The sequence below is a fragment of the Stegodyphus dumicola genome, chromosome 11, assembly GCF_044657685.1.
Source record: "Stegodyphus dumicola isolate Sdum_Otavi_A_Nest chromosome 11, ASM4465768v1".
NCBI lineage: Eukaryota > Metazoa > Arthropoda > Arachnida > Araneae > Eresidae > Stegodyphus > Stegodyphus dumicola.
In genome coordinates, this window is record NC_140778.1 from 123,257,652 (window position 1) to 123,284,718 (window position 27,067).

Sequence of the window (27,067 nt, forward strand, 5' to 3'; positions counted from 1 at the left end):
AGGTCAAAACACTATGTGTGATTAACTTCACAGCTTTGTATAGCATAACATTTTCTGCTATAGCCAATGACCATAACCAGGTAATAACAATGCAAGGTTATTAATAAAATGGCCACCTATTTGAGTGACAGATGGCATCACAATGCTCTTCTGCATTTGTAAATAACAGAAATATAGATAAGTATATACTACACATACAAATTCCATCCATATTTGAATTTTTTCCCATTTTCATCTTTAATCAATTAGCAAATATATATATATCTGGTTGTAACAACAGTTTTCCACCCCAAACCGTCCTTAATAAAGTAGCGAGGAAAAAGAAAAGAAAGCTGTACTTTTAGTGTGGGTAGTAATCACCACCAAAATTTATAACTTTCTGCCAAGGTTTTGGTACTTTTTTAAAGTCTTCAGCCCCGAAACTTGGTAGCTGCGAGTCCAAAAACAGCTCAACCTCATTTCAGACATCCTGTGCAGAGTGGAAGATAGCAACAGCAAGATGAAGCTGCAAGTATGAAAAAAGGTAGAAGTCTGAAGGAGCGACTCACTGAACACCTTACTGTCAATGGTTTTACCTTTTCCAGATACTCAATGTGGATAATACCACAGCAACCCCATCAGATACAAAGCATGATCTTTTTTTAGTCAAATTATGCTGTCCCACTGCCGATGGGCTAACTGTGTTCACACCCCTCCCGTTTTCAACCTGTGTTGTTAAAGTTAATCCACTTTTCATCACAAGTGACGATTTGGTCCAGAATTTTGTGCTTGGGTTGATATTCCAACAGATTAGTGTAGGCCCAAACACATGTGTCCTTATCTGCTTGAGTCAGCTCATGTGGCATACAGCGACTGTACTTGTACGTCAAGCTTATATGATGCATAATATGACTAATGGACATGGCACTAATGGCTAACTCCTTAGATAGCTCTCCAGAGGTTGCATACTGATCTTCTTACACAAGTCCTTACAGGCAGGCCTCATCAACATCACTAGGCCGGCTAAAGCACTCTGCTTCTTGAATGTCACAGTCCACATTTTTTAATTTTTAGTACCAAACCTTCATACTATCATATGATACAACATTAGTATCGAAAGATATACATGTGATTTGGTGACATTCTGTAGCTGACTTTTCAAAGCAGAACTTGAATTAAATGATGCTTTTAATATAGTAGTGTGACAATCCTATTTCACACACTTTGTATTTAAGCATCACAGTTTCTTTTCTTTTCTTTTTTTTAATTTTCACTACACAATGTTCTAAAGCAAGTCTCTTTCTTTGAAATGTCAAGAATTGTTTCATAAAATATGATTAAACATGCCCCAGACAATATTTGCATTGGAGCAAAACTTTCATTAAAACACAATATACACTCTTAGACAAAAAAAAAAAAAAAAAAAAAAAAAAAAAAAGGGCAGGTTTCGACGGAAAATGCGAAATTTTACATTTTGGCTGCCAATGAATGAACGGTTGTCGCTACAGCGCATCTGATCTGAGCAACTGGCAGGATATTTAAGAGAATAAATTTTAATTCCAAATCATAAATTCTTCACGAATTTCATTCCGTGTACTCTGGTAGACAGTAACTATGCCTGGCATACAGGTGCGCGAATGATATGCGCAGATGTCAGAATTTGAGAAAGGCCGTGTGTTAGCCTCAAAGAAGCCAGATGGTCTTATCGGCGAAGCTCGACATTTGAGCAGGAGCGATGTCACTATTAGACGATGTTGACAGGAATGGGTGAACCATGGCTGCACACAGCATCAAGAAGAAAGAGGTAGGCCTAAAGAAACGACAGAACATGAAGAGAGCAATCATCAGAGGGGCAGTCACAGCCCGAGATGCATCATTATCACCGATTGTACGTGCAACTAGTGCTTCAGCGACCACAAGGACGATTCATAGTAGGCTCACAGAAAGGGGGCTGAGGTCATGACCCCCCTTGCACCGACTACCATTGACCTCTGTACAACGTCAAGGTCGTTTGCAGTGGTGTCAGGCTCATTCGCACTGGAATGTCACTGACTGGAGTAAACTAGTCTTCAGTGATGAGTCCCGCTTTGAACTGAGCCCAGATGACCAGCGAAGGCAAGTCAGCAGACTGCCCGGACAGTGGTGTGATACCAACCTGACTGTCTCCCGGCAGACATGCTGACAACCAAGAGTGATGGTCTGGTGTGCCATTTCATTTCATAGTAGGATGCCTTTGGTTGTCATCTGTTCCAAACTTATAGCACGGCGGTACGTCGACGAAGTTCTAAAGCCCATTATGTTGCCCTTTATGTCACGCCACCCTGGGCTTACATTTCAGCAAGATAATGCTCATCCCCACACTGCACGTTTCTACTGCTTGCCTTAGTGCTTGCCGAACATTACCTTGGCCAGCAAGGTCGCCGGATCTCTCTCCTATTGAGTACGTTTGGAGCATTATGGGCAGGACCCTCCAACCAGCTTGGGATGTTGATGATCTAATGCGCCAGTTGGACAGAATTTGGCACGATATCCCTCAGGAGGACATCCACAACCGTTATCAATCGATGCCAAACCGAATAACTGCTTGCATAAGGACCAGAGGTGGACAAACGCGTTACTGACTTTTTCACTTTGTGAAGCTGTATCACTTCAATAAATCATCCAATTTTTCTCAAACTGAATCATTTGTTTTTCTGTACTTGTACATTACTTCTACCGCTTTTCGTCCCACTTGGATAACTCCTTCTTGGTGCATCGTTTTTTTTTTGTCTAAGAGTGTATATTACATGTAACAAAATATACACATAACAGTACTCTTAAGCTTATGAATGAAAAAGAATAAAAGGACATGTTCCAAAGAAAGATAAAACTATCACAATACTCTTTATGGCAAAATCATAAAAATAAGAAACCCTTAACAGTGAAATATTGGGTTGGAGGGAAAGTTCTGTCATATTTTAAAGAAAATATTTGAATTCATTTATAAAAATATGTGTTTAATATTAATCAATTATATATGCTCCGTTATTTGTTACAACCTGTTGCCATCTTCCAGGTAACCTGTAAATTCCTGTTTTGTAGAAGTTCTCATCCATGGAGTTAAAATAGTCAGCAACTGCCTTAGAAACACTTTCAAAAGACTTGAGAATTTTTTTCCCGTTAGATAATTTTGCAGAGATCTGAACAGGTAATAATCAGAGGGTGCAATGTCAGGTCAATATGGGGGGTGACTAAGGATTTCCCATCCTAATGCATTCAGTTTTTGTAGTGTCACCACTGCAGTATGCGGGCGAGCATTATCATGATGGAACACTATTCCTTTTCTGGACGCTAATGCTGGCCTTTTTTCTTTGATAGCTGCATTCAATTTATCCAGCTGATTGCAGTACAGATCCACGTTGATGTTTTTTCCCTGTTTCAGCAACTCGTAATACACTGGACCTTTCCTGTCCCACCACAAACAAAGCAGTACTTTTCGTTGATGGATACTTGGTTTTGGAACTGTTGCTGATGATGTTCCTGGTTTGCAGTAAGATTTTTTTCTTTTAATATTCTCGTAAAGAATCCACTTTCATCTCCAGTAACCAGCCTGTCCAAAAACGGCTCCACATTGTGTCTAATCAGATGTGATGAACATATTCTTACACGATCAGACAAATTCTTTTCCGTTAATTCATGTGGAACCCAAACACTTTGCTTTAACCCAAACCCAAGAGATTTAATGTGATCTCCAACAGTTGTATGATGAATGCCAAACTCTTCTGCAATTTCTCGACTTGTTAAATGTGGATTATTTTCCAACATGGATCGCAAAACATCATTATCGATCTTGGATGGTCATCCAGATCGAACACTTTCTTTGAGGCTCAGGTCCCCGGAACGAAATTTGCTAAACCATCTTTGACAAGTACGAACATTTACAATATCTTTTCCAAATACCGCACATAAATTTTTACATGCAACAGATGCGTTGCTTCCTTTTTGGAATTCATATAAAATGCAGTGTTGTAAATGCACTTTATCTACGGACATGTTTTTCCCTTTAAATATTACAAGTAAATGATGAATGGTAAAAAAAGGGCACCTTTTATATTATACAGCAGCTAAAAAAACAAAAAAAAAATCCGATTGACTCACTAGCCAGATTTTTTTTTTTTTTATTTACAAGAAAAATCACCTGCCTATTTAAAATAGGACAGAACTTTCCCTCCAACCAGATAAATTGAAACAACACAAACAGACAAAAAGTAAACAAAATTGCAGATAAAGTGCACAAAACTTATATAAGTGTAATCCAAAGGAACTGAAATAATTGCATGTATGTATATATATATATATATCATGCAGAATTTTTACACTAATTTTTTTTTATTCCACGAATACTATTTTTTAAGAATATATATATATGTGATGATAAAATTCAGTTTGGCAGTTGGGAACTTTTGAAGAATCACAAAAATCACTTGATATTCCAAATGTACCTTTATTACTTGTGGCACTTCACAATGGGGGCCAATCTGCACCCCACAATTTTGATGATGGCACATTACATTTAAAACAAAAACAGCAAAGCAAGAGACATCTTTCAGCCAGCAAGCACAAGCAAAGAAAGAGGGTGGGATAGGATTGAAACAATATTTATAGTAAAATTTTTCGCTAATATGATTGGCTAAAACTTATAGGCAATGCAGAAGTTTCAAGATGACATATTGTGGAATATGTTTTCAGATATGACACAGTTTAAAGAAAATTATTACTAGAGACAAAATACCCAAATAAAAAATGAATAATTAAGAGGCATTTTAAATTATAATTTTAATTTGCATTTTTTTTTTTATCTTACATATATATATTCCTAAAATAGTCCAAAATGCACTTAAAATTTCTTTTTCTTTCTTTTTTTTTTTTTTTAGCTTTTGCATATAATTTTTGGTCTTATTTGGGTACGAATACAGGTAGGGAAAGGATCTGAACATTTGAGAACTTATAAATTGTTGTTTTAAAGTGAAGGTTTCATATTAAAAAGAGGTTTTAGGTCTTTAGTGATTCAGAGGAACGAAACATATATTCGAAACTCATTAATCAACTTGGTTTAAGGCTTCAAAACACTTTTCTATGGACAAGTTCTGTTTGAAGCTTTAAGCAGAGGAGATTAACAAAATGTTATTTTGCTTTGTTTTGTATGGTGTTCTGAAAAAAAAAAAAAAAAAAAAAAAAAAAATTCTCGTTGATCATATTATAAAGATGCATTAAATTTACATGTACTCCATTTGGTAATTCCTTACCTGGAGAAGAAATGGTTTAACCTTCATATAGAAGGAACAAAAATTTTGCAATTCAGTTCTGACATTTCCTTTTTGATTTATATATATATATATGTATGTATGCATAAGATATAAAATTTGAAAGAAAACTACAGAGCTTTGAGTATATTCAAACTAAATAATATAATGTTCTAATTAGTTATATGGCAGCTTTTCCTTACATTGGTTAAAAATCCAATTTGAACATTTTTTCAATTTGCATGTGTAATTAGATTAAAAAGAAATAATGGTACTTTCTGATTATCTGAAACACCATAGACAAGATGCAAAATGGTTGGCGACTAATTTTTCATCAGAAATCTATTTTTGTGCTCTTGTTCCTCTCATGTACACAGTAATTTGTTATCCCCTCAAATAAATAAATAAATAAAAAACCTGAGAATTGCAAATTTAGTATCATACAACATTGACATTGTGCATCAGCCAAAACAGACATTTGCTACTTACATACTTAGATTGCTGCTACATTAATACTTTTTAGCAACATTATGGATTGCCACATAATTATTTTGGTGACATGCTGCTTTGCTTCGTGAAGACTTTCTGGTGACTTTTCAGTGCTGGTGTGGATAGTCAAAAAGTACCAAAGTTATTTTAAGCCAGTTAGATCACCTCACAGATACATAACGTAATGTAAGTTGTTAGTCTTATTTTTAGCTTATGAAAAACAATTTGAATTATTATAAGCTTCCAGAATGAAATAAAACTATGCTGATTAGTGAAGAGAATTTTAGGATTTCTTTCCCTATTTTAAATTTCCTACTTATTATTGAATGACTTTATAATTAAACATAACATCCAATTTTTACTTATATATTTTAGGAATTTTAGGATAATCAAACAATATAAAACAATTATATTTTGTTATGGTATGATTTTCATCTGATGACAGAGAAATGCACTTAGTTTTTGGAAGATTGTGAAAAGTTTTTGAAGTTAATCTTTTTTTTTTTTTTTTTTTTTTTTTAAATCTTGTTATATAGTTACGCACATTTATTATTATTTTTTTAATTATTACTTAATTTTTCTGTAGGAATTTTCCTTCAATTACACAACTACATGCATACAATCATGAAAAGTTTGGGAAACACTAGTATAATTGCAGTGATAAGAAATTAAAATGCAATTTTAAAATGAAGAATCCCTTACTCCTTCAGCAAATTACACCTACTGCTAAGAATCAACCAATGTTGCCGAACTTGTTTACCACTCCTGTACAATTATATAAATTTCTTTCATTAGATAATTTCAAAATATTTTAAGATAATTTTTACTTTCCCAGAAATTGAATTAAGTTACTTAAAATATATTTTTATGACATACACCAATTATTATAATACCATTAAAGTAAAAGTCTAAAATAAGGGGAACATAGCAAAAACTAGTGTTTTACGGAAAACTCTAAACCCAGATAATTTCAACTGAATTTCATATCTTGAAGCAAAATGAAATGGCTTCATGAATGATTCTGTAGTTTCCTTCATTAAAGGATTTAAATAACAATAATTTTCCCATATTAAATTCTTTGCATGGACATTTAGGATATGGTGTAAATATTATAATAAATAAGTAACAATTACTTCATAAATTTGTGAGGAAATTTTCTGGCACTAAGCCTTTTTATCTGGTTTTATCAGAGTAAGAAATCAAAGAAAGTAAGAATTAATCCAGAAGAATATAGTCTAAACTGCCTTTGTTTAAAAGATCTATACCCTAGATCACGTCCTGGCAACCTATAACCCACAGGTCACCGAGTGAATCATTTCATAATTTCAAGTGACCTGCTTGTGTTCTAAAAATAAGTATAATATATAAAAATAAATTATAAAACATAAATATGAAACGAACACTTGAAGAATACTAAAATATTCCATATTCAGTTCATTTTATAAATGCGAGCAAATATTTTTACATTATATTTATCTTAGATAAAAACAGAAGAAGCTTAACTATAAAAAATTCAGATGCTTGTATTAGACTTATGCTTAAGACGATTAACTATAAGCCAGACTTGATTAAATTGACATCACAATTTCATCATCATCGCAGCTATTGATATTGAAAAGAAAAATAAAGTTGTTAAGTTAAATTTGTTTTTATAAGAATTAGAATTTTAATTTTTATGTTTAAGGTTTAATTACTTTCTCAACAAAATGTATCTTATTATTCACAAAAAAAGGCAGTTTTAAAATGAGAATACGACTGATCCAAAATGCCTTCTTAATACACACATTTTAGTTGATTCTGACCCACAGCCAAAAAGACTGCTCTAGATTGCTTGCATTTTGCACTCTAGATGTTCTGTTGTAGATTCTGCCTGTTCTAGATGTTTGCATTTTGCACATCTCCCTGCACATTTTGAACATCTTAGAATCTAAGTTGTCCAAAATACATAAAATAACATGCAATTATACACAAATTTATGATAAGATTTTCAATACTAAAGTAAAATTCAAATTTCCAATATCTGTTTCATAGAATGGCAAAGAACAAAAATATTATGAATGGTGATATTTTAAATTATCAACAGGCGAGTTAAACTGGCTAATCCAAACACATTTTGACAAAGAAATATTTCTTGTAAAACACGAATATAATACAAACCTTTCTTATCTCTTCTCCACCAGGGGTAGATCTCATAATTATGCGATGAAACTCTGTTCTATCAATTGGGCAAGTATTAATATTCTGAAAAATAAAAATTATTAAGTTTTGTTTACAATTCAGATTATACAGATAGCCAAGTGTACATATAAACATATTAAAACAAACTAAATAAAAATCATATCCAGAAGCACATAAACATGGCCATGACGAATATTCCAATGCATAACTGAAGGCCCACACTACTTTGGATAAAAAATTATAATCATCAATTTATTGGGCCTAATATAACGTTCAACCCTCCTGACTTTTTTATGGTTCCTTAACTGCTGTATAGTTAATCTATATAATAATTTGCCCTGTTGTAGTTTAGCATTTCTTAAAACTCTGTTCCACGGAGCCCTGGAGTTCCACGAAATTTATGTGTGTGTGTGTTTTTTTATAACAATGGAAAAAGCGATAAAAATTAATGCCTGTACTAAATTTGAAATGTGCTGTCAAAGTAACTTTTGCTATTTCAGAATAGCCACATTGGGAAATCATTCAGAATCTTGTTATCAGTAATTCATGTCTCACTTTTCTATTGATCTGTGGGTGATCTAGAAATACAGGGGAATTTCCCAATTTTAAAAAATGCAAGTAAACCCCATACATTTTAACATAAAAGCTGGGATAATATCTCTAGTTGATGTGTGTCTTATAAAACACAAATTGATTGAAAGATTTTTTTTTATTTTAATCTTTTGCTTATTGATAAACTTTATTGGTTATTATAACATCACATCATACTTACTGCTCATGAAAAAATTCTTGCTATCAAGAAAAATATAGAATTTTTGACAATTTGTGTGCATTTCAATGACTCTGATTGCTCATCAGCAATAAAAACATTTTCAGAAGACTAAGGGGTTGAAATAGGAGTAGACATTTACTGGAGAAATTATTCAGCACATAAAAGGTTTCAGCGAAGGTTTTCATCCCTATTTTTTTAATGAACAGCAGATTAAGTATCAAAATGAATTGTGGATTAAAATTACAATTCATTTTGTGATTATCAATGCATGATCTTCTACCATGTCAGCAGAAGAATACAAAACTTTTATTTAAATGATATCCGATTCATCATTGTAAAAATAAAAACAATTTAAATAAATGCCCCTAGTGAAAATCTGGTGCAGTTTTCTAGTTGAATATCCTAACTTGGGTTCTCAGCTCCATATGTGAACAAAAAAATAAATACGGCAAAACATTTGATGAATTTGCAGCAATATGAAATGGGGTTCTCAGCTGCATGAGTCAATAAATGGATTTGATGTTGAATCTGACATGAGAATTCAACTTTCATACAACAGGCCTAAGATTAAGTTTATCTGTGATAATAAAAAGCAATATTCTTTATCTCATTATAGTTTAATAAATTATTTTAAGAACTTTAAGGGGTTAATTTTGAAATCATTTTTTAAAGCAAATAAATATAATTTAAAATAATTGCCATTTTTGTTCCAAATAATCCATTCACAGAATGTAGTATTAAAACCATACAATTGAAGCAAACCAGGGCTTCCAGAATAAAAGTGGACATTAAAAAGGATTCCACTTATTAAAATATTAAAAATGCTGTTGTAGTTTATATTTCAGTACAAATGATTTATCCATAAATGGGAACTTCAGCAATTCTGGATTTCAGGTCATTAGTTTAAAACTAGTAAGATGACAGTCAGAAACTGTAAAATTAAAGATATGGAACAGTTAATCATAAAATAATAAAACATTTATGACATTAAAGGAATCAAAATTTACAAAACAAAAATCAATATTTATTTGTTTGTTTACTTAAACATTTCTTACAATGTAACTTGTTTAAGATGTTTATTTATTTATTTATTTTTGTATGTTTTAACATTTCCTTTTTTAATTTTATAAATAGACATAGTTTCTTTTACAGGTACAAAGTTCCTCTGCTCAGATCTGTTAACTGCCATGTCTAGAACTGCCACTAAGCTGCTAATCAATATCATCACAATGGAAAACTTCTGTTATGTCATCTGCATTTATTATTACTTCTCCACGTTTTTCATAAATTCCATTATGTGGAAAACTTCGTCTTCTATAATGTTACAAATCTATACCAAAATAAGCCTGCTGTTTTGAATTTTGAAATCATATGTTTTTACTTTAAACTTTCACCAATGTTATTTTCTTTTGCCAGGGCCACTATAGTATACCAAATACAGTGGTGGCCAAAATTGTGGACACTTTCGGAAATTTTTATGTTTTTGAACTTTGTATGCTTATAGAAAACGTTACGTTTCACAAAGTGCAAACTTGTATATATCATTTTAAAGAGAATTTATTACTGAATTCAATACAAAACTCAAAATTCAATTATTTGCAATACAAAAAAGTTATATGTACTTTAATATAAATAAAAAAACACAGTTATGAAGCGGTTTGTAATGTCTAGCTTTCCTGGCCAATCACTGTTCTTGTTCTGAGAACCAATCAAATGTTAGTAACTGCCAGTAGAAGCTGACATCATGTTTACACTTGAAACAATTCATTATTTTGCTTTGTTCTGTAGAAGGAGGACCTGTTTCTTATTTCTTATATACTGCAATTAAAAGTAGGAATTTTTGTAAAAATTTTTAATATTTAGTCAAGAAGCAATGACATCAAATAAAAGAGTAGATTGGACACCTAGAAAGAGATGTAATATTATTGTGTTACGAGAAAGTGGTCTTTTCTAAGCTGAAATTGCAAGACAGGTGGGTGGTTCCGTGACTACATCTGGAGTCCGAAAGTTTTGTTTACGATATCAGGAAACAAATTCAAGAAGGAAAAGGCCGAAAAAGGTGCACCACATCTATTGATGACAGAAGATTATTATTTAAAGAAAAAATATTACTCAAGGTATCTTTTAAGAGTTAATGAACTGCAGAAGATTCATAATTTGGACCATTCTTCAATGCATTGGAAAAAAGCATTAATATGCTATATTTACTAAGTGTTAAGTTCTTTGGAATATAATTCTTTTTTCTTTCCCCAATATGCCAATAAAAGAAAACCAGTATGAGAAACACTGGGGCTTTAATTATTGCTTGGGTCAGATACAGAAATGTTAACTTCCACTTAACAACCACTCAAGGGCCGAAAGTTTGGTCATGGCTAATGTCAATCAATGTATTGTTATTAGCTACGGTGTGATTTCCTAGCTAGCCCAGGTACCTGAAAATGACAGACAGGAATCTCAGTCAGAAGAAAAATTGCTCTTATGGCACATCTGTAAACATCTGACTTATGTTTAAGAAAAAAAAAAAAAAAAAGTTAGACTGGGTTAAAATAACTTCCAAAAATTCTTTAAAAAAAATTTGTTGGTGATTCGGAAGTCCAGATTTTAGGTCTTTAGGGATACTGGACATCTAGATTTTGGATACTGTATACATACATATAATAAAGATCTTTGAATATGCTTATTTAAATGAAAATTATTACTCAATACAACTTTAAGGGTTAATGAACTTTAGAAAATACATACCTTAGACCATTCTTCAATGCATTCTAAACAAAAAGTGTGATCACAGTTTTCAGGAGTGCCAAGATCTTGACCAATGAATCTGTTCAGACATATGGGGCAAGCTTCCCGTTCACCATCATCATCTGATACATAGTGAACTGCCTCTTCTTCATTCTGAGTGGTTTCTTCTATTGTTTTCCCAAAATTTTGAATAAATTTATTTACACAGAAGTCAAAGAGAACAAAAATAATTTTTAGGATATTATAAAATTAAAATCTTTTAAAACATAACATATAAAGTATAGTTTTGGTAAACAGAATATTAAATTCCAATATTTAGAGTTCTCTTTTTATATTTTTTAAAGCTGTTGGATAGCACAAAGAAGAACACGAATAATGTTTACACATGAGAATAAATTGCATACATGCAATTAAATGCAGTAGATTCATGTGTGAAACTAATTTAAATACTTAATGTGGAAAGGGGGAAGAAATCATCTACCTGCCTAGGAAAGGATATCCTCTATAAACAGCCTAGCTATAGAAGTTTCTTCAAGTCAAATATATTCATAGAATATATATAATATTTTGTGAAAAAAACACAAAAGGGCCCATGTAATCCATCTCCTTAACAACTACAAACAGAAATAAGATGAAATACTAGCTGGGGAATTATTCTCCTGCTTTTGTAAGTTAGCCAGATATTCATAAATATTTCAATTATATGATACTCTTGCAAAAAACATCCATTAAGTAGTGCTCCTTCACTGTCATCTCTCTTGGATTATGAGCTCTGGTGTAGTGACTAGTATAGGCTCTAAATGTTTCTTTTTTAACATGTGTGTAATCTATTTTAATGCTTGCAACGTTGCACTGAACAATCAAATACGCAACTTGTTCTTTAGTTTGTATATAGCCCATTACTCACCAGATAAATATTGCTAAAATATTTTTTGCATGTAGGTATATCATATCAGTCTTTTCACAAATAATACGTAAAGGGATATAAATTTTGGTTCTTTAATGTATAAGTGGGACATTTTTTTTTTTTTTTTTTTTTTTTTTTAATTTTACTATAACTTTGTAAGAAAATATGTTGCTCAAGTTGACTATAAACCATAAAATGCCTATATGGCAGGCTCTCTCTCATCTGTAATAATTTTTTGATTGCATTTCTGACAACATTTGCATATTAAATCACCAAATGTTTTTGCAGGTATTAAATTTCTTCCTCTATTCCCATATGCCAAACCTGTTGTTCTCAAATACTTTTATAAATTTCAGGCCCAATTATCAAGATAACTTCTTTTCTCCTCAATCAATGTATTTGTTGCAATATTTTTAATATTGCAATTAGAAGAATCTGACGAAAAATAGAACTGTTTTCTTGAGCCAGACTTTCTGTTAATAAATCACATTGACACTATATCAGATGATTTACTATTTTCCACATCCGAATTGTTGTTAGTCTCATTCATCTTGATTATAATGGTATAATATCTATTTTCCCACAAATAACTATCAAACTGAAAAAATTCAAACACAATTCTGCAGCATCTAGATTGTGACTGACTGATTTATTTAATTTGAATTCTGATAAAATGGCACCAAAATTTAACGTTATTATTCAGTACATGATACTGAATATAGTACATGATAATGAATATGAGTTGGATTGTTGCAATGATTTACATAAGAGTACAGAGTTAATCAAAATGGCTTCTGAAATAAGTTACTTATTATTCCAATGGACAAAAACATTTTGGCCTTTAATGGTGTTAACTTTTTGAGGCTGGGTTTTTGGTACCAGTATAAGGCTTGAAAAAGATGGGAATCTTGAACCGAATGCTTTCCCCCTTTAAGAAATCACCTCCTATTTGCAACAAAGATTCTTGTGTGTAGTTTAATGGATTCTCAGAGGGGTGCATCTATGTCACAAAAGGAAGGGAAGTGTAGGGATTAGTGACCAGACTTCAAGATGCTTTTCGTCACTGAGGGAAAATTTCATATTACAGTTGTTCTGGATTGAGACTACTGGAAAATGTGTAAACCTCCATAGAAGAAACTGCCATTCTTTATACTATAGAACATTACTTTTGTTTTTATAAAATTCTGGTTTGAATTTTAAATTACACTGCAAAACTATGTGTCTTTACTAAGTGCTTACAATAATGATTTCTATCGTATCTTTATATTAACATTATGTCAAAAAAATTTTCTACTATTTGATTATTTCCTTGGTCAATTTAAAATTTAACCAGTCTTCATGTTAGTCTTTTTTTCTTTTTTTTAACTGTTAAATGTCCTTATAATTTTAAATTTGTTTTGGTATATATTATCAAATATAACTATATCTTTAAACTTTCTTTCATACAGGGAATAATTAAAAAATAAATACTTAAATCTATAGAAATGATTAAAAATTAAAGTTCAGTGGAATTGTTAAAATTATGCTCTATAGGCATAATGAAATTTTAATTTTACATAATTGTTTAAAATCTGCTTGATAACATATAATTTAAGGAGGAAACTTTCAGCAAATTTGAATACAGTCAAAAGTCGTTAATTCGGACACCCGTAATCCGGAATGATCTATAATCCGGACCTCAAAGCTAAAAACTTTCTGCGCATGCGCCGCGTTGGCACATGCGCACAGGCGTTTTACGCGTGCGCGTAAGACCTTGACTACTGCCCATATGCGTGTGCGCAAGTGCAGAATACGTTTTCGCGTGCGCGTTTAATGTATAACGGACGGTATAAACTAAAATTATCTAATTATCTATTTCAGTTAATGTTGATAATTGCGTTGTTCCTTAATCTTCGAATTGGATCCGGCTTATTATTTTTTGCAGACTGTAAGAGCAATTTTCTAAAAGTAAGCTTGAACTTTCGATTATGTCAAATAGAATTTCCGATGCTGGAGCTCCCAAAGGATCTAGAAAACGAAAGTATGTTTCGATGTCCATCAAACAAAAAACGAATTGCAAAAAAAATGGATAAAAGCATATCCTTTGTTTATCTAACCGTTCCGAAATCTGTTTATCAATTTCACGCTGCTCTGCGCGGGGGGGGGGGGACGTCGCGGCGCGCAATGAACTGGAAGTTCATCTGTCAACACTATCGTTATCTTCAGGGCAGATGTTTTTATTTTATTGTGCTTATAATTACTTACTAAATGTAGTATTTAATTTCGATGTACTCCGTCTTTGATATGATTTAAATCAAATTCCTCGTCATTATAAATATCACGAATACAAATCAAATAGTTTTCTGGTTGCAATTTTCTAATTTCGGCTATGCGTAAGGTATGCTTTACGCATCCGCGCGTTGAAAGAAATGTTTAAATTTTTTCTCTCAAATTTCGAAATTTAGGTTCATTCCAAATAAAATTTATCCATTTTTTGTGTTTTATTTTTTAAATTTCTATTTTTAAATATTTTTTATAAATTTTTTGAAAAAAATTTTGAATTATAACCTATAAAATTTTTACCATCATCTTAAAGTAGGTGTATTTTTAAGCATATCTGCAAAAAATTAGACTTTTTTATTCAAAATTTTCTAAGATATACACGAATTTACATATTTTCGAGTTTTGAAATTTGGCATCTTTTTTTGAGCGATAATAACGCCAAATGTGGTCTATGAATTTTTGTTACAGTGAATTGCCACAGCTATTTTTAACCTTAAATTTCAAGTAAGATTTTACGGAGAATTAATTATATGACATTTTTTCCCTCAATGAAGCATAATAAATATTTATTAATACTATATGAAAAGCTATTTTTTCAAATTATAGATGATATTATTCAAATTTTAACTATTTTTTTAAAATTTCTCTCTATCTTCCTTTTTAAAAAAAAAAATAAGAGTAAATTTTTACTTTCGGCGTTTTATCGTCTGCTACTTTACTTCGTTTAAATCGAATTGTCTAAAACTGAGAATTTTCGTTTGATATTTATTTGAATTTTATGACATTAACTGCATAATTTATTTCTAACCAAACTGTTGCTTTTGAAGTGGCTGAAAGAGCAGCTGATACTATCATCCACATTTTTAAAGCATAGTATATTTTTATAGAAACATAATATTTAGAATAATCATTTTTATAAAAGTCAAATTATGATATAAACATACAACCCTCTAGAGACTGAATTAATGGAAGTTCAATGGTTATGTAGAAATGATCTGCAGCTACTTAATGGCTGGATAAGTCAGCAGATTCTGTGGACAAGTAAGAATAATTCTATAAACGCCACCCAACATTCAGGATTCAATTAACAACAAGGATACGATGTTTATTAAATGAATTTAAGAAAGTTTAAAACATAAAAAACCAAATCATTTTTATCCTAAAATGTATTTTTGTGCGTAGCGTATTTTCATTATATCCTTAAAATTCTAATTTAGAATGTAATTGTCAAGAACTGAATCCTAATCATCAGTAATATAATAAGTAATTATTACGGTTATTAATAAATCCTTCTTATAAAGTAATTGCAAATATTTCAAAAAACTTTCTATCTGAATGCAAATATTTTTCTATGCAAATATTTTAAATTTTATCTTAATCAAGATTGCACACGATATTATTTATTTGCACCTCAATTCTTACCGTCAGTTCCAGTAGAAGTTACAAATCAATTATATTTAATTAAGGATTGGATTGGATTATTTAATTATGGCAAAGCACACGAGGGCTATCTGCCTAAAGGGAGGGCTGCCTTCGTGGAGGACTTTCTAGGGTAAACTGGCTCGTATATACGTTATACATGTGGAAAACCACGAAAACGCCGAAGCGGCCAGCCCGTTCGCGAGATTCGAACCTCGGACCGAACTACCAATGATCAGCGTCTTTACCGCTCGGCCGCTGGTGGGCTATTTAATTAAGGAATGACCATCTAAGTTTAGAAACAGCGTACCGTAACAGCAATTCAATTATTGGGGCCGCATCTTTCATGTTACTCCCGATTGGCAAGCTACATGATTTTTAATGAGTATTCGGGTTTTGCTAGTAACTTCCCTTGGAAATCGCGCTTAAACTAGGTTAGTTGGTTATTTGAACACAGAAAGAACATGGGAGCTATTTGATTAAGATGCTATTCTTGGCGCAAACTGACAAAATAGTGCCAACATAAATTTGTGAATTTCTCTGTAAATTTTGCTCCAAATTTTACAAAATTTCATATTTAGGCGTAATTTGAGTCGTAGAATCGAAATATGTAAAAAAATTGGTATGTTATTTCAGAAAAAGTCCGATTTTGTGTCAAAATACCTATGTTAGAATAGTGCTATATATAAATCTAATATATATCCTAAGTCGCGCTTTCGAGACATGAAGAACGCAGTTTGAATTTTGTCAATCGGCCCAGTAGATCGGGAGATATAGGACTGTCCCATTTTTTTTTTGAGCAGTGTACATGTACACACACAGGCACACATATGCATTTATATATATGTGTTTGAGTGTGGATTTATGCATACGTGTATAAACATAGATATATGTATGTGTATAAATTTCATCATCAAGCTCTTGAAGAAGTTTTCGTATTTCTTCTACAGTCAGACCTCTTTTCCTTTTCGGCATATTGCTAGAAAAATGTCAAAATAATTCTTAAAAAACTTACGAAAATATGCAATATTCTAAAGCAACGCAAGGCTCTGTTTACAATTTACAAATGCAGTTATCACGAATTCTGTATCTATGTAGCTACAAGAAATAAAAGGGAAAAATTGAGAAAAACCAGATTCTTAACACAAAGACCTTTGCAAGAGATAAGTGGTTAAAACCCCAGGGACATCAAATTTGACATTTTACCCCACTCTTTCAGCCTGGAAAATGGGGGAAAAAGACAACCTTGTGTGTAAAGTGGATAACCTTGTCCTTTCAAACAGAGGACTCTATGGCCACTATAATGGCCATCCTGTCTTCAAAAGGTTTATCTTTATTATTTTGGAAATTTATTGTAAATATCAAAAGCTAAGACTGAACTAAGTGCTTTGACACTTAAATTTAAGATATTTAAAAAAGTGGGGGTTAATCGATTTCTGCACTGAATAGCTCAAATGTTGTCTGACTGCTCTAGTATGCACAGAAATGTTCTTCTTTTCATAAATAGCTAACCCAGCAAGGTCTCTGAAGACATTTAGTTTCCTTTGCTGGTCCATAAATTTTGCTTGTAAGTGAATTTCTATAGTTGAAATTGCGAATTCCCTTCCTCATTGCTAGTGAAGAGATGTAATGGGTTCCTAAAGATTCATCAAGAAACAAAGAATGGAGGCTATTCATACTGATGTGAATGATGATTTGAACAAGGGAAAAGTGTAACTGTTCTGATATCTTGTTTAGGATGAAAAGGCATGCAGGACGACTGTTCAAAGAAAAAAAAAAAAAAAAAAAAAAAAAAAACCACGAAGTTTGCAGAAAGCAACTGAGTGGTCTTTAGTGTGAAAGCAGCCCGAAGGAAATCCAAGCTATTTACTATTACACCTTAGGAAATATATTTTTAAGTGCATGTAAGCACTGCATCAGTAGAAATGCTGCACCAATGAAAATTAATTTAACTTTTAAGCATGTAAATATCATGGCATTTCTTCCAGAAATAATTGTAATTAGAAAAATGACCACTGAATTTTAAAAGTCCAAATCCACATATATTTAAACATACAAGTGCTATAGCATATCTGGGTTTCCGCATAAATATTTTTGTGACATAGTGGGTTTTCACATAAATATTTTTTGGCAACATGTTATGTTGTCTCATCAGTACTTTTTAATGGCTTTTCAGTGAAGATGTGGTTAATCAAAGAGTATCAAACTTTAGATATACAACAGATAACATTAAATAACAATTTTTTTCATGAAAAACTATTCTATAGAACACCTTTTTTGCATTATAATACTACTAATAATATATAAGTTTAGATAATTTATAATTATCATGTTAAAGGTAATGATTGCAGTTATTGTTCTATTGTTTTGAATCCTGGAACCTTGAATAAACATTCATTCATATGTATATCTTATGGGGGGGGAAACAGACAGACAGACAGTATTAAAAAAAGAAAAAGAACCCACAACTCACCCTCACTCTCTGAATCATCTTCATCAGTCTCACCATCAGAACTCCCACTACCAGATTCATCTTCAGAAGAACTTTCTTCATCACCAAAGCCCTCACCAAATTCACCTCCTTCTAATGCGTTCTCAAAACCAACAGCACTCATTTTCTATGCAAATTACAGTATCCTACATGGCATTTAGTACAGCTCTACTAGTATCCATGTAACACCTAGGAGAAAAAACAGCTTTATGAAATTTATATATACTGCGAGCCAAGAAATCTGTTCAGTTGAAAAGTTGCCGGATATGTATATTATACTATTTACAAATACTTTTTCATTACATGGGTACCATGAAAAAACATACCTAAAATGTGTGATAACATGCTGAAGATGGCAACAATGTTACCAGCTGAACAATCTTGGTCTTATAAGCGAAATTAAGCCACATGTTCACGTCTTATGGTTTGCAACCTTTTTTAGAACTGTGCAAAACCTAATTTGATAGATGGCATTCTTCATATACATTATTTGACTTAAAACATATTTTTATACGAAAAAAATAAAATGGATTTCACAATCTGGAAGTTATCTAAAGATGAGGAGTAGGCAGTGAATGTATTTAAAATTTATAAATACTGTTATGATAATAATAATAATAAACTAATATTTTTTTCATGACATCTGTATAATAGAAAAGTATATATTTATATATATAACTAAATAATTATTGTAAATATCAAAGCCAGATGTATAAATAATAGAAAATGCACGGCCAAAGAATGCAATACACTGATCTAAAGCACAAAGGATATAATGTACCCCAAAACACATAAGATGCATTGTTCGGTTTGCATACTAATTTGGATTATCCATGTGATGGTTTTATTTGGATCAACAAATGGCAATGTCTTGCAGCCTAGTTTGACAGCCCAATCTGATGTCAATTCACTGAGTACTTTATAGAAATTGCATCACAACATTCTAGTAAAGTAAGTTAGCATTTTCAAACTGATCAATTGCCTGGCAAATGGAACAGAGCAACGATACCTTGAAATGATGTTGCTATAAGTTGCCTCCACCCAAACTAGGTAACTGCTATCAGCTTCCCCCCCCCAAGAGGGTATTCGTAAGTATCACGAGGGCTACAGGAAGCCTTATACGACAACTTCTTGGAAGGATCATGAAATAATGAGAGATTGAAGCAGAGTGAAAGATAAAGACTATGCATTTGCCCTTGCTTGGAAGAAGTTACACACTAAAGATGTGTTATTCATTCATAAACTGAATGAAAGAACTTTATGGTGCAAGCAAACACCTGATATACCCCCCCCCAAAAAGTGGTAGCTTTTTAGGGTTTATCTACTGAAAGTTCTTGTTGGAAGAGTGCTAATAAAACTCAGTTCCTCTTTTAAGGAGGAAAAAAATGGATGCTTATACTCCCATGTTTTTAAAAAATAAATAAATAAATAAATAAATAAAAATAAAAATTATTATTTTCTAAGTTTTAGCCCAAAGCAGCACTTTTGCTCAGAAGGGCTATTAATTTTGTTTAGACATTTTGTGCTGATTCACTATAAACAATGTTTCACTTTTCAAACTACTGCCACCAAATATTAAAACCCTGCATTATATTTAAAGAAATTAAATAACGAAGAATTTGCATGAATGTATGTACGCTTCTCGCACTATGAAAAACAACGGTACCTAGAGACATCAAATTCTGAATAATGCAGTACTCCACTCGAATATGAGCATCTGGAAGACTAAATTTGGAATTTGTTTTATTATCTATTTCATATTTTGTAAAACTTTAATGAATTTTTGATTAACAACCTCAAAATTGATTCTGTAGTGTTTTCCACATGCTCCTTATGCGCACTGCTTTAGTAATATGTTATTTTAGTTATTAAGCTCACCGTATTTTTCTCTGTGTATCCCTGCGGTTTCACTCACTATAGCACAATACTCAATGTACTGTACTTATTACTCTGTGACTCTTTTAATAATGCCGGTTTTTTAAGGGAAAAAAAAAATTAATTTCAGCATACGAGACTGTGTATCAGAAATTCTAAAGATATGCTCTTTTAAAATTATTTTGTGATAACGCTGTTAAATTGAATCTTATGGTTTAAGTGAGACGAATATGATATTTAATAAATAAAGGTAACACACATATTGTAAAAAAAAATTCCCTTTGCGCATAATACAAATTTTGAAAGCTTTCGTTTTTTTTTTATTATTTATATATATATATATATATATTATTCTAGCATTTTACTGTTAGCTTTATGAAGAAAGGAAGTTTTTGGAAATTTCCAAACTGCAGTTGAAAGTGATCAATTCAGTTGATTCTTCAGATCACATTTCATTTGATTCTGCTGTTGTTCATTCTACTCTCATTAGAGCGGCGAATCAAAATTTCATATTTTAAATTTTGTAATTTCTGCATGCCATCTTACCAGATTTAAACTGATGATCTATAATCCGGAATCGCCGAAGTCCCGACGAGTCCGGATTAACGACTTTTGACTGTAGTACCTTTATTTTTTGTCGGCTGCTCCTTTGATCTTTTTAAGTGAAAATAGATCGATGTGTACCTGGACAATGCCATGTTTGTGAAATTCTCCAATTTTTTTAAGTGAAAATAAGTAAATGTGTACATGGATACCAAGTTTGTGTAATTTTTTAACTTATTAATTTGGCTCGACGATTTTTGGCTCAAAAATCACTGCTACACAAAGCATCTGCAGCGACGATTTTTGCAAAAATCGTCGCTACACAAAGCCAAAATAACAAGTCGAAGAATTGCACAACCTTGGTATCCACATACCGTCAAAAGTCGCCAGTTATTGACAAGGGGCACCTGTAAATATATTTTACCCATTGAAATTCTGACACGTGGTGGTAGGAAATTCTCTCTTACACAAATCATAACACAAGCACACAAATAACCAAATTTCAAAAATAATTTCCAAATGAGAAAGCTGTAGTGCAATCTCTTCAACTGTACACAATGTAGATGGCGTTACTCATACCTACTTCATACACAGACACTGGAATATTAATCGGTACAACTCTGATATACGCCCTAATTTCACCAAATGTGGCGATATGTGTTCTGCACTGGTTTTTGGCGCTATTGCGTGTTTTGTATGGCAACCCTGTTGACGTTGAAGAATCTTTCACTGGAGTTCGTTGGTTCGCGTCATGCTCTATGTCTGAGAAGCTAAAATGGTGAAAGTTGTTGAATTGAAGTTCGGCAAAAGGAAATATCGTCGTGGCCATTCTGTTGAGGGGCAGTGGGTATTTGGAGGTGTGGAAAGAAGGTCTGGGAGATTATTTTTAGTGGCTGTGCATGATAGAAGTAGGGATTTGTGATTATTTGTTATTTTATTTTATTTGTGAACTAAAGTATGGATTTTCTGGATAGTGTGTCTGGGTGTCATATAAATCCGATAGTGATTACGTGGCGGCATGTTAAAGGCGGTATGAAATTGGTATTTCTGCTGTTAGAAAAAGCATTGATTCATGGTTAGTGCATTTTATTTTATTCTTGTTCTTATTCTGTAGAATGTTATGTTCATTGTTTTTGTAGTATGAATTTCTGTCGTTATTGTTTTTTTTAATTGTTTGAAATTTATTTTAGTTATTTTGTTGATTACTGCGTATCGTCTAAATTGTGCAATTCGTAGATGTTTTTTTAAGTTGAAACAGAACGCTGTGTACATGGTATTCTTTGAAATTTATTGTTGTTATGTTTATTAAAGTCGGGTGTGCGTAGTTTGTAAATTCGTTTGTTTCCTAAATTGTGCAATTCGTAGATGTTTTTTTAAGTTGAAACAGGACGCTGTGTACATGGTATTCTTTGAAATCTATTGATGTTAATTTATTAACGTGAGGTGTGCATAGTTTGTAAATTCGTTTGTTGTCTAAAATGTGCAATTCGTAGATGTTTTCTTAAGTTGAAACAGGACGCTGTATACATGATATTCTTTGAAATTTACTGTTGTTATGTTAATTTATTAAAACGAGGTGTGCATCATTCGTAGATTCGTTCGTTGCCTAATTGTGCCATTCGTAGACGTTTTTTGAAGATAAAACATATCGCTGTGTACATGGACTTTTGTCAAATAATTTTGGTTAGAAACTTTACGGTTTGGCTATCTAAAGTTTTTGTTTTTATTTCGGATTTTCAGCTTAAATTGTGTGTTCAAAACGGTTTTGCATTCGCGAAAACCGTGTTTTTGGAGACATTTTAGGCTTAAAGTTCGAAATGTAGACAAAAAATTTAGATAGCAATATGGCAGCGTGGAGTTTCTCACCAAAAATGTTTGGCGAGAAATTTGGTGACTTGAGGGCGCATATCAGAGTAGTTCCTATTAATCATTCACATATCACAGCATGTAGTACTTTTATGGGAATTTCAATGTTTGTTGCATGCCAGCTTCACAGTGTAGGAATTTTAAAGTATATCAGAAGAAGCTTTCCATGTTTGAAAAGATCCCAAACTTACTTCTACATAATTTTTTTTGCCTAACGTGGCTCAGATATGGACAAATACATAACAAAGTTACAAAGAAAACAAGGCATTACAGATACATCAGATAATTGTTTACAAACATTAATGTAAAAATTTTCAGGATTATTCTCTGATTATGGTCATTTAACCATTATTGAATTTGAGATATTAAACAAGCATACAATAATTCGTTCTACTTTTTTCAGCACTTAAAATACATTATATTATTTTTAATTCTTATTATCAGTTGAATTTATACCAAAAAGAACACTGAGTGTCAAATATTTGTTTACAAATGGTCAAATACTTGCCTCTTAAGCATTTGTCAAGAATGGATGAACTATCAGTCATTTAACAATCTCGTTTAGCCCTAGCGGTGCCCAGGATGCACCACAGGCACTAAACTAATATCACACGCTTGACAGAGGAATAAGGGCATGCACTGACAAAAAAGGCTTCAGAATTGTCCGCAGAATTTCAACCAATTCTATAATTTATTACTTTACAATAGGAACTTCAAGGTCATTTTTCACTGCTGATGCTGTGGAAAAATGGTTGACTCTGTTAATTTTATTTTTCCTGCTTCATTTCCGTTTCACAGGGAAGGACAGGGTCAGCCTTGAAGCACTATTTTAAAGTAACAGACTACAGCAGTCAGCATCTGTTACCATTTGATTGTCCATGGTATCAATTAGCCAACTGTTTTAGATTTTAAAAGTAATGTAGTTTTTAATCTATCTGAAGTTTCAGAAACTTCTACATTTTTGGATATATCTTGGCAATAAGTGGTGCTTTTCAGAGGGCTAGGAACCCTTTCCTGTGTATGTGCCAACAAATGGACTGCAACATGATTACAGTGATTTTCTTCAAATCTGCCTTCATGCACGAAATTCTATTAAATATTCATGAAATTCTTATTATATTTATTAAATTAAATAAATATAATAAGATCCAACGATCATGTTTACAATATTATACGCATTTATCAAAAAAAAAAAAAAAAAAAAAAAAAACCTTTGGCATTCACTTATTAATTAAAACAATTTCATAGAATTTGAATCTTAGTTTTAATGATAAAACACTCTTTACTACCAGATAGTGTTCTAATAATTTAAACTTTAATTCTGCTGGAAAAAAATTAAATCTTTAAATTTATTTTACATTCAGATAATATCTCAAATTGCATCTGAATTTCAATATGTTTATTTTATGGTAGAATATTTTAATAGATTTAAGTCTTTACAATAAAATACGGAATAATAAAACTATACAATTACAGAAAAAGCTACCCAAAATACTGCAAATTTATATATTTTATAAATATAAGCAAAATATCCGTTTTTTAATAAAAGTATAATACATACCTATTTAGAACTACATATTTCCTTGACCAACTTTACTGTTGCAATTTAAGCAATGACTTATATAGATATAGTATCTCGGTATCTTTTTTATAACAATGAAGATAACAGAGTTACGAAACTGTTATTCAATCAATCACACATTTCACAAAAACAATACTTTTAATTTTGCTCTACGATCGATACGTCACGAAACTACCAAAACAACTGACTTTAAGCCCTGACTTCGCCCGTAACCCATATTATTATCAACAACATGATTTTTCGCCCATCAGTGCAGAAAGACTTAGCGGGTGCAAAACAAGACATCTGTCTACTTTGTCTGTCTGTCTGTCTATTTGAAAAAATAAAAAGTCATAATTTGCCAAATCATATTAAAACATATGTAGCACCCTAAAATTAAAAAAAAATTTAAATCTAAAGAAAACATATGGAAAGCAATTTCTGCATAATAAACTTTGTAGTTGCTATATTTCTATGAATGGTTTGGCAACATCTACTTTTGCTCACTTTCCGCAAAAGTTTATAAACAAGGATTTGCACGTGTTTTAAAAGAAATATTGCATGGATGTACAGTTTTATAAAGTACATTATTAAAATATGAATAAAAAAATAAAAATTTTAATTAAAAATTGCAAAATTACTGATAATCGATCTCTTTTCATTATATTGGGCAATGATGGTTCTAAGCAAGTAATCCAAAATTTTTCTATACATCTTTATAGAGATTATTTCGCATGCTTCAGAGTGAAATATTTCTAAATATAAATCTTTGTTATAAAGACGTAGTTAGTGAATTTTTGCGCAAATTTAGCCAAGTAATCATTTTAATGCACATTAATTTTTCTTCCTACCCCCCGCCTCATTTTGAGGTGAATTCTGTCTGTAGAATTTGTTTAATAAGATTTTTTTTTCCCTGTAAATCTTCACTGAAGTTGATTTGTTGCGTATAAAAAGATTAAATATTGCAATTAATTTTTCTTCTATAAGCTTCCATGATTATTATATCTAATATAAAGTGGATACATGTTATTTTAAAAATTTATTTAAATTATTTTTTTTGATTCGTAAAAGTTTAATATATTTTTATTTTCTACGTGGTGTACAAAATTCATCTACCTACTAATGCTGTGCTAGAAATTACATTTCTTCATTAACACAGAACTTTCTTAAATTGAGTTTCTCTCACAGTTGCTTTAATAGTTCGCACTTTTTATTAACACTTGGCTATTAAATTACGTTCTACTCCATACATCTGGATAAATTTATTTAACTTGAAAATGTTAGACAAACTAGAGAGAAATGCTGAAGCTAATTCTTTGATAAATTTATGTTTGCTAGCCTTTGACTTCAGACAAGCGGTTTAATTTTTCAGCATTCAATTTATGCTTCAAGCATCATTTAAACAAAATTATAATTTTTTCAAATAAAAGTTATTCTAATTTATACAGCAGTCATCCTTTGTATAACTGCTAACTGTTTCATTGAAAGCAGAACACTCCCATGTTTTCATCACATCTTCCTGCAGATTTTGTGATGTCTACATTTTTTACCTATTTATTTTTTAGCCTTTTCTAAGGAAAATGTTTCCCAATAATAAATTAAATTTATTGAATTAATGAAACTTAAATTATGTAAATTTCTTTCCCATTGTTTATGATTATCAGAATATTTTTTCCTATTAAATTGTAGTTCCTCTGAATTGTATTTTTTGTCATATTACATTTTATTGATCTTTGTTTTATTAAATTTCAGTTAATATCTGAGTTGTCTTCATCTACTATACTAGATTATGACAGTAATATATTATTATATGAAGATCAATTATTGATAGTAGTAGATTTTTATATGAAGATTGAAGCAGTTTGTAATAATTTAATATAAATATTTTGTTGATTTGAATAACTGATACATTCAAAATCGTAAAAAACAACCTTATATTTAGCGTAGGTATACCTACGCTAAATATAAGGTTGTTTTTTACGATTTTGATTGTCACATTAGCGTGTTTCTCTTCTAGTCTAACTGATACATTATTACGTTTATCCGCACAAATACTATGAATAAGTTATCAATTATTAATTTTATTTTTTTCATATTTAAAAGCACTACAGCAAGTTAAAGCTTTCTTGGTGTAAAAGTTGAATAAAATTAACAAATGAAATTAGCCAAACAGAAAACTTAGAATACCCAACTAAATGCTAATATATTTCCCATCTGAATTGAATTATAAATAGTTCAGTAGCTTGAATCATACATTATAAAGTGGTTTTAAGTCAGCTTCAAATTCCTTTAAAATGATGTTACTATGCAGCTTGAATCTCCCGGTTTATAAGATTTCAAGATTGGTATTTGTTTTCGTCTCAACTTGCATTGAAACATATGATGCTGCAGCGTGGTATGATTATGCATCATTTAAGATGAAGGTAGATTGCAGTGATCATGCTCTTATTTTCTTTTCTTTCTTTCTTTTTTTTTTTTTTTTTTTTGCTCAATAAGACTGAAAAAAACCTGATCCATTTCAATATCTTTATTCATATAGACATTCATGCAAATTCAGTCTATGTAATTATCAGATTATTTAGAAGAGCCATGCAAAATGATGCTGTTATCTTCTTTGGAAAAATGACTAATAAATTAAGATGTGATCTTAAGTTAAATTTTAAATTTACAATCACTAATTAGTAAAAATTTAAAAAAAAAC

General features: G+C 31.4%; 2 protein-coding genes across 5 annotated transcripts in view; one reads left to right on the forward strand and one right to left on the reverse strand.

Moving 5' to 3' along the window:
- The window catches only part of LOC118193125 (uncharacterized), a 76,670-nt gene extending 52,065 nt beyond the window's left edge, over positions 1–24,605 (reverse strand). For 2 of the 3 annotated variants that reach the window (XR_015044133.1, XM_035364165.2), the window contains exons 1-4: positions 24,367–24,605; positions 18,504–18,710; positions 11,443–11,609; positions 7,908–7,991 (exon numbers count right to left, since the gene is read on the reverse strand). Coding sequence is in view for 1 of the 3 variants with exons in the window: in XM_035364165.2 (XP_035220056.1) it covers positions 7,908–7,991; positions 11,443–11,609; positions 18,504–18,645 (393 nt within the window). In the remaining 2 variants the exon portion in view is untranslated. Of the gene's footprint in view, positions 1–7,534; positions 7,673–7,907; positions 7,992–11,442; positions 11,610–18,503; positions 18,711–24,366 lie in introns of those variants that run through there. The other variant, XM_035364167.2, reaches the window with a different exon arrangement.
- Positions 24,606–24,862: 257 nt separating this feature from the next.
- The window catches only part of LOC118193126 (RNA cytidine acetyltransferase-like), a 73,184-nt gene continuing 70,979 nt past the window's right edge, over positions 24,863–27,067 (forward strand). Inside the window, exon 1 of one of the 2 annotated variants that reach the window (XM_035364168.2) lies at positions 24,863–25,056. In XM_035364168.2, the coding sequence (XP_035220059.1) occupies positions 24,964–25,056 (93 nt within the window). In that variant the 5' untranslated portion in view covers positions 24,863–24,963. The remainder of the gene's footprint in view (positions 25,057–27,067) is intronic. The other variant, XM_085827192.1, reaches the window with a different exon arrangement.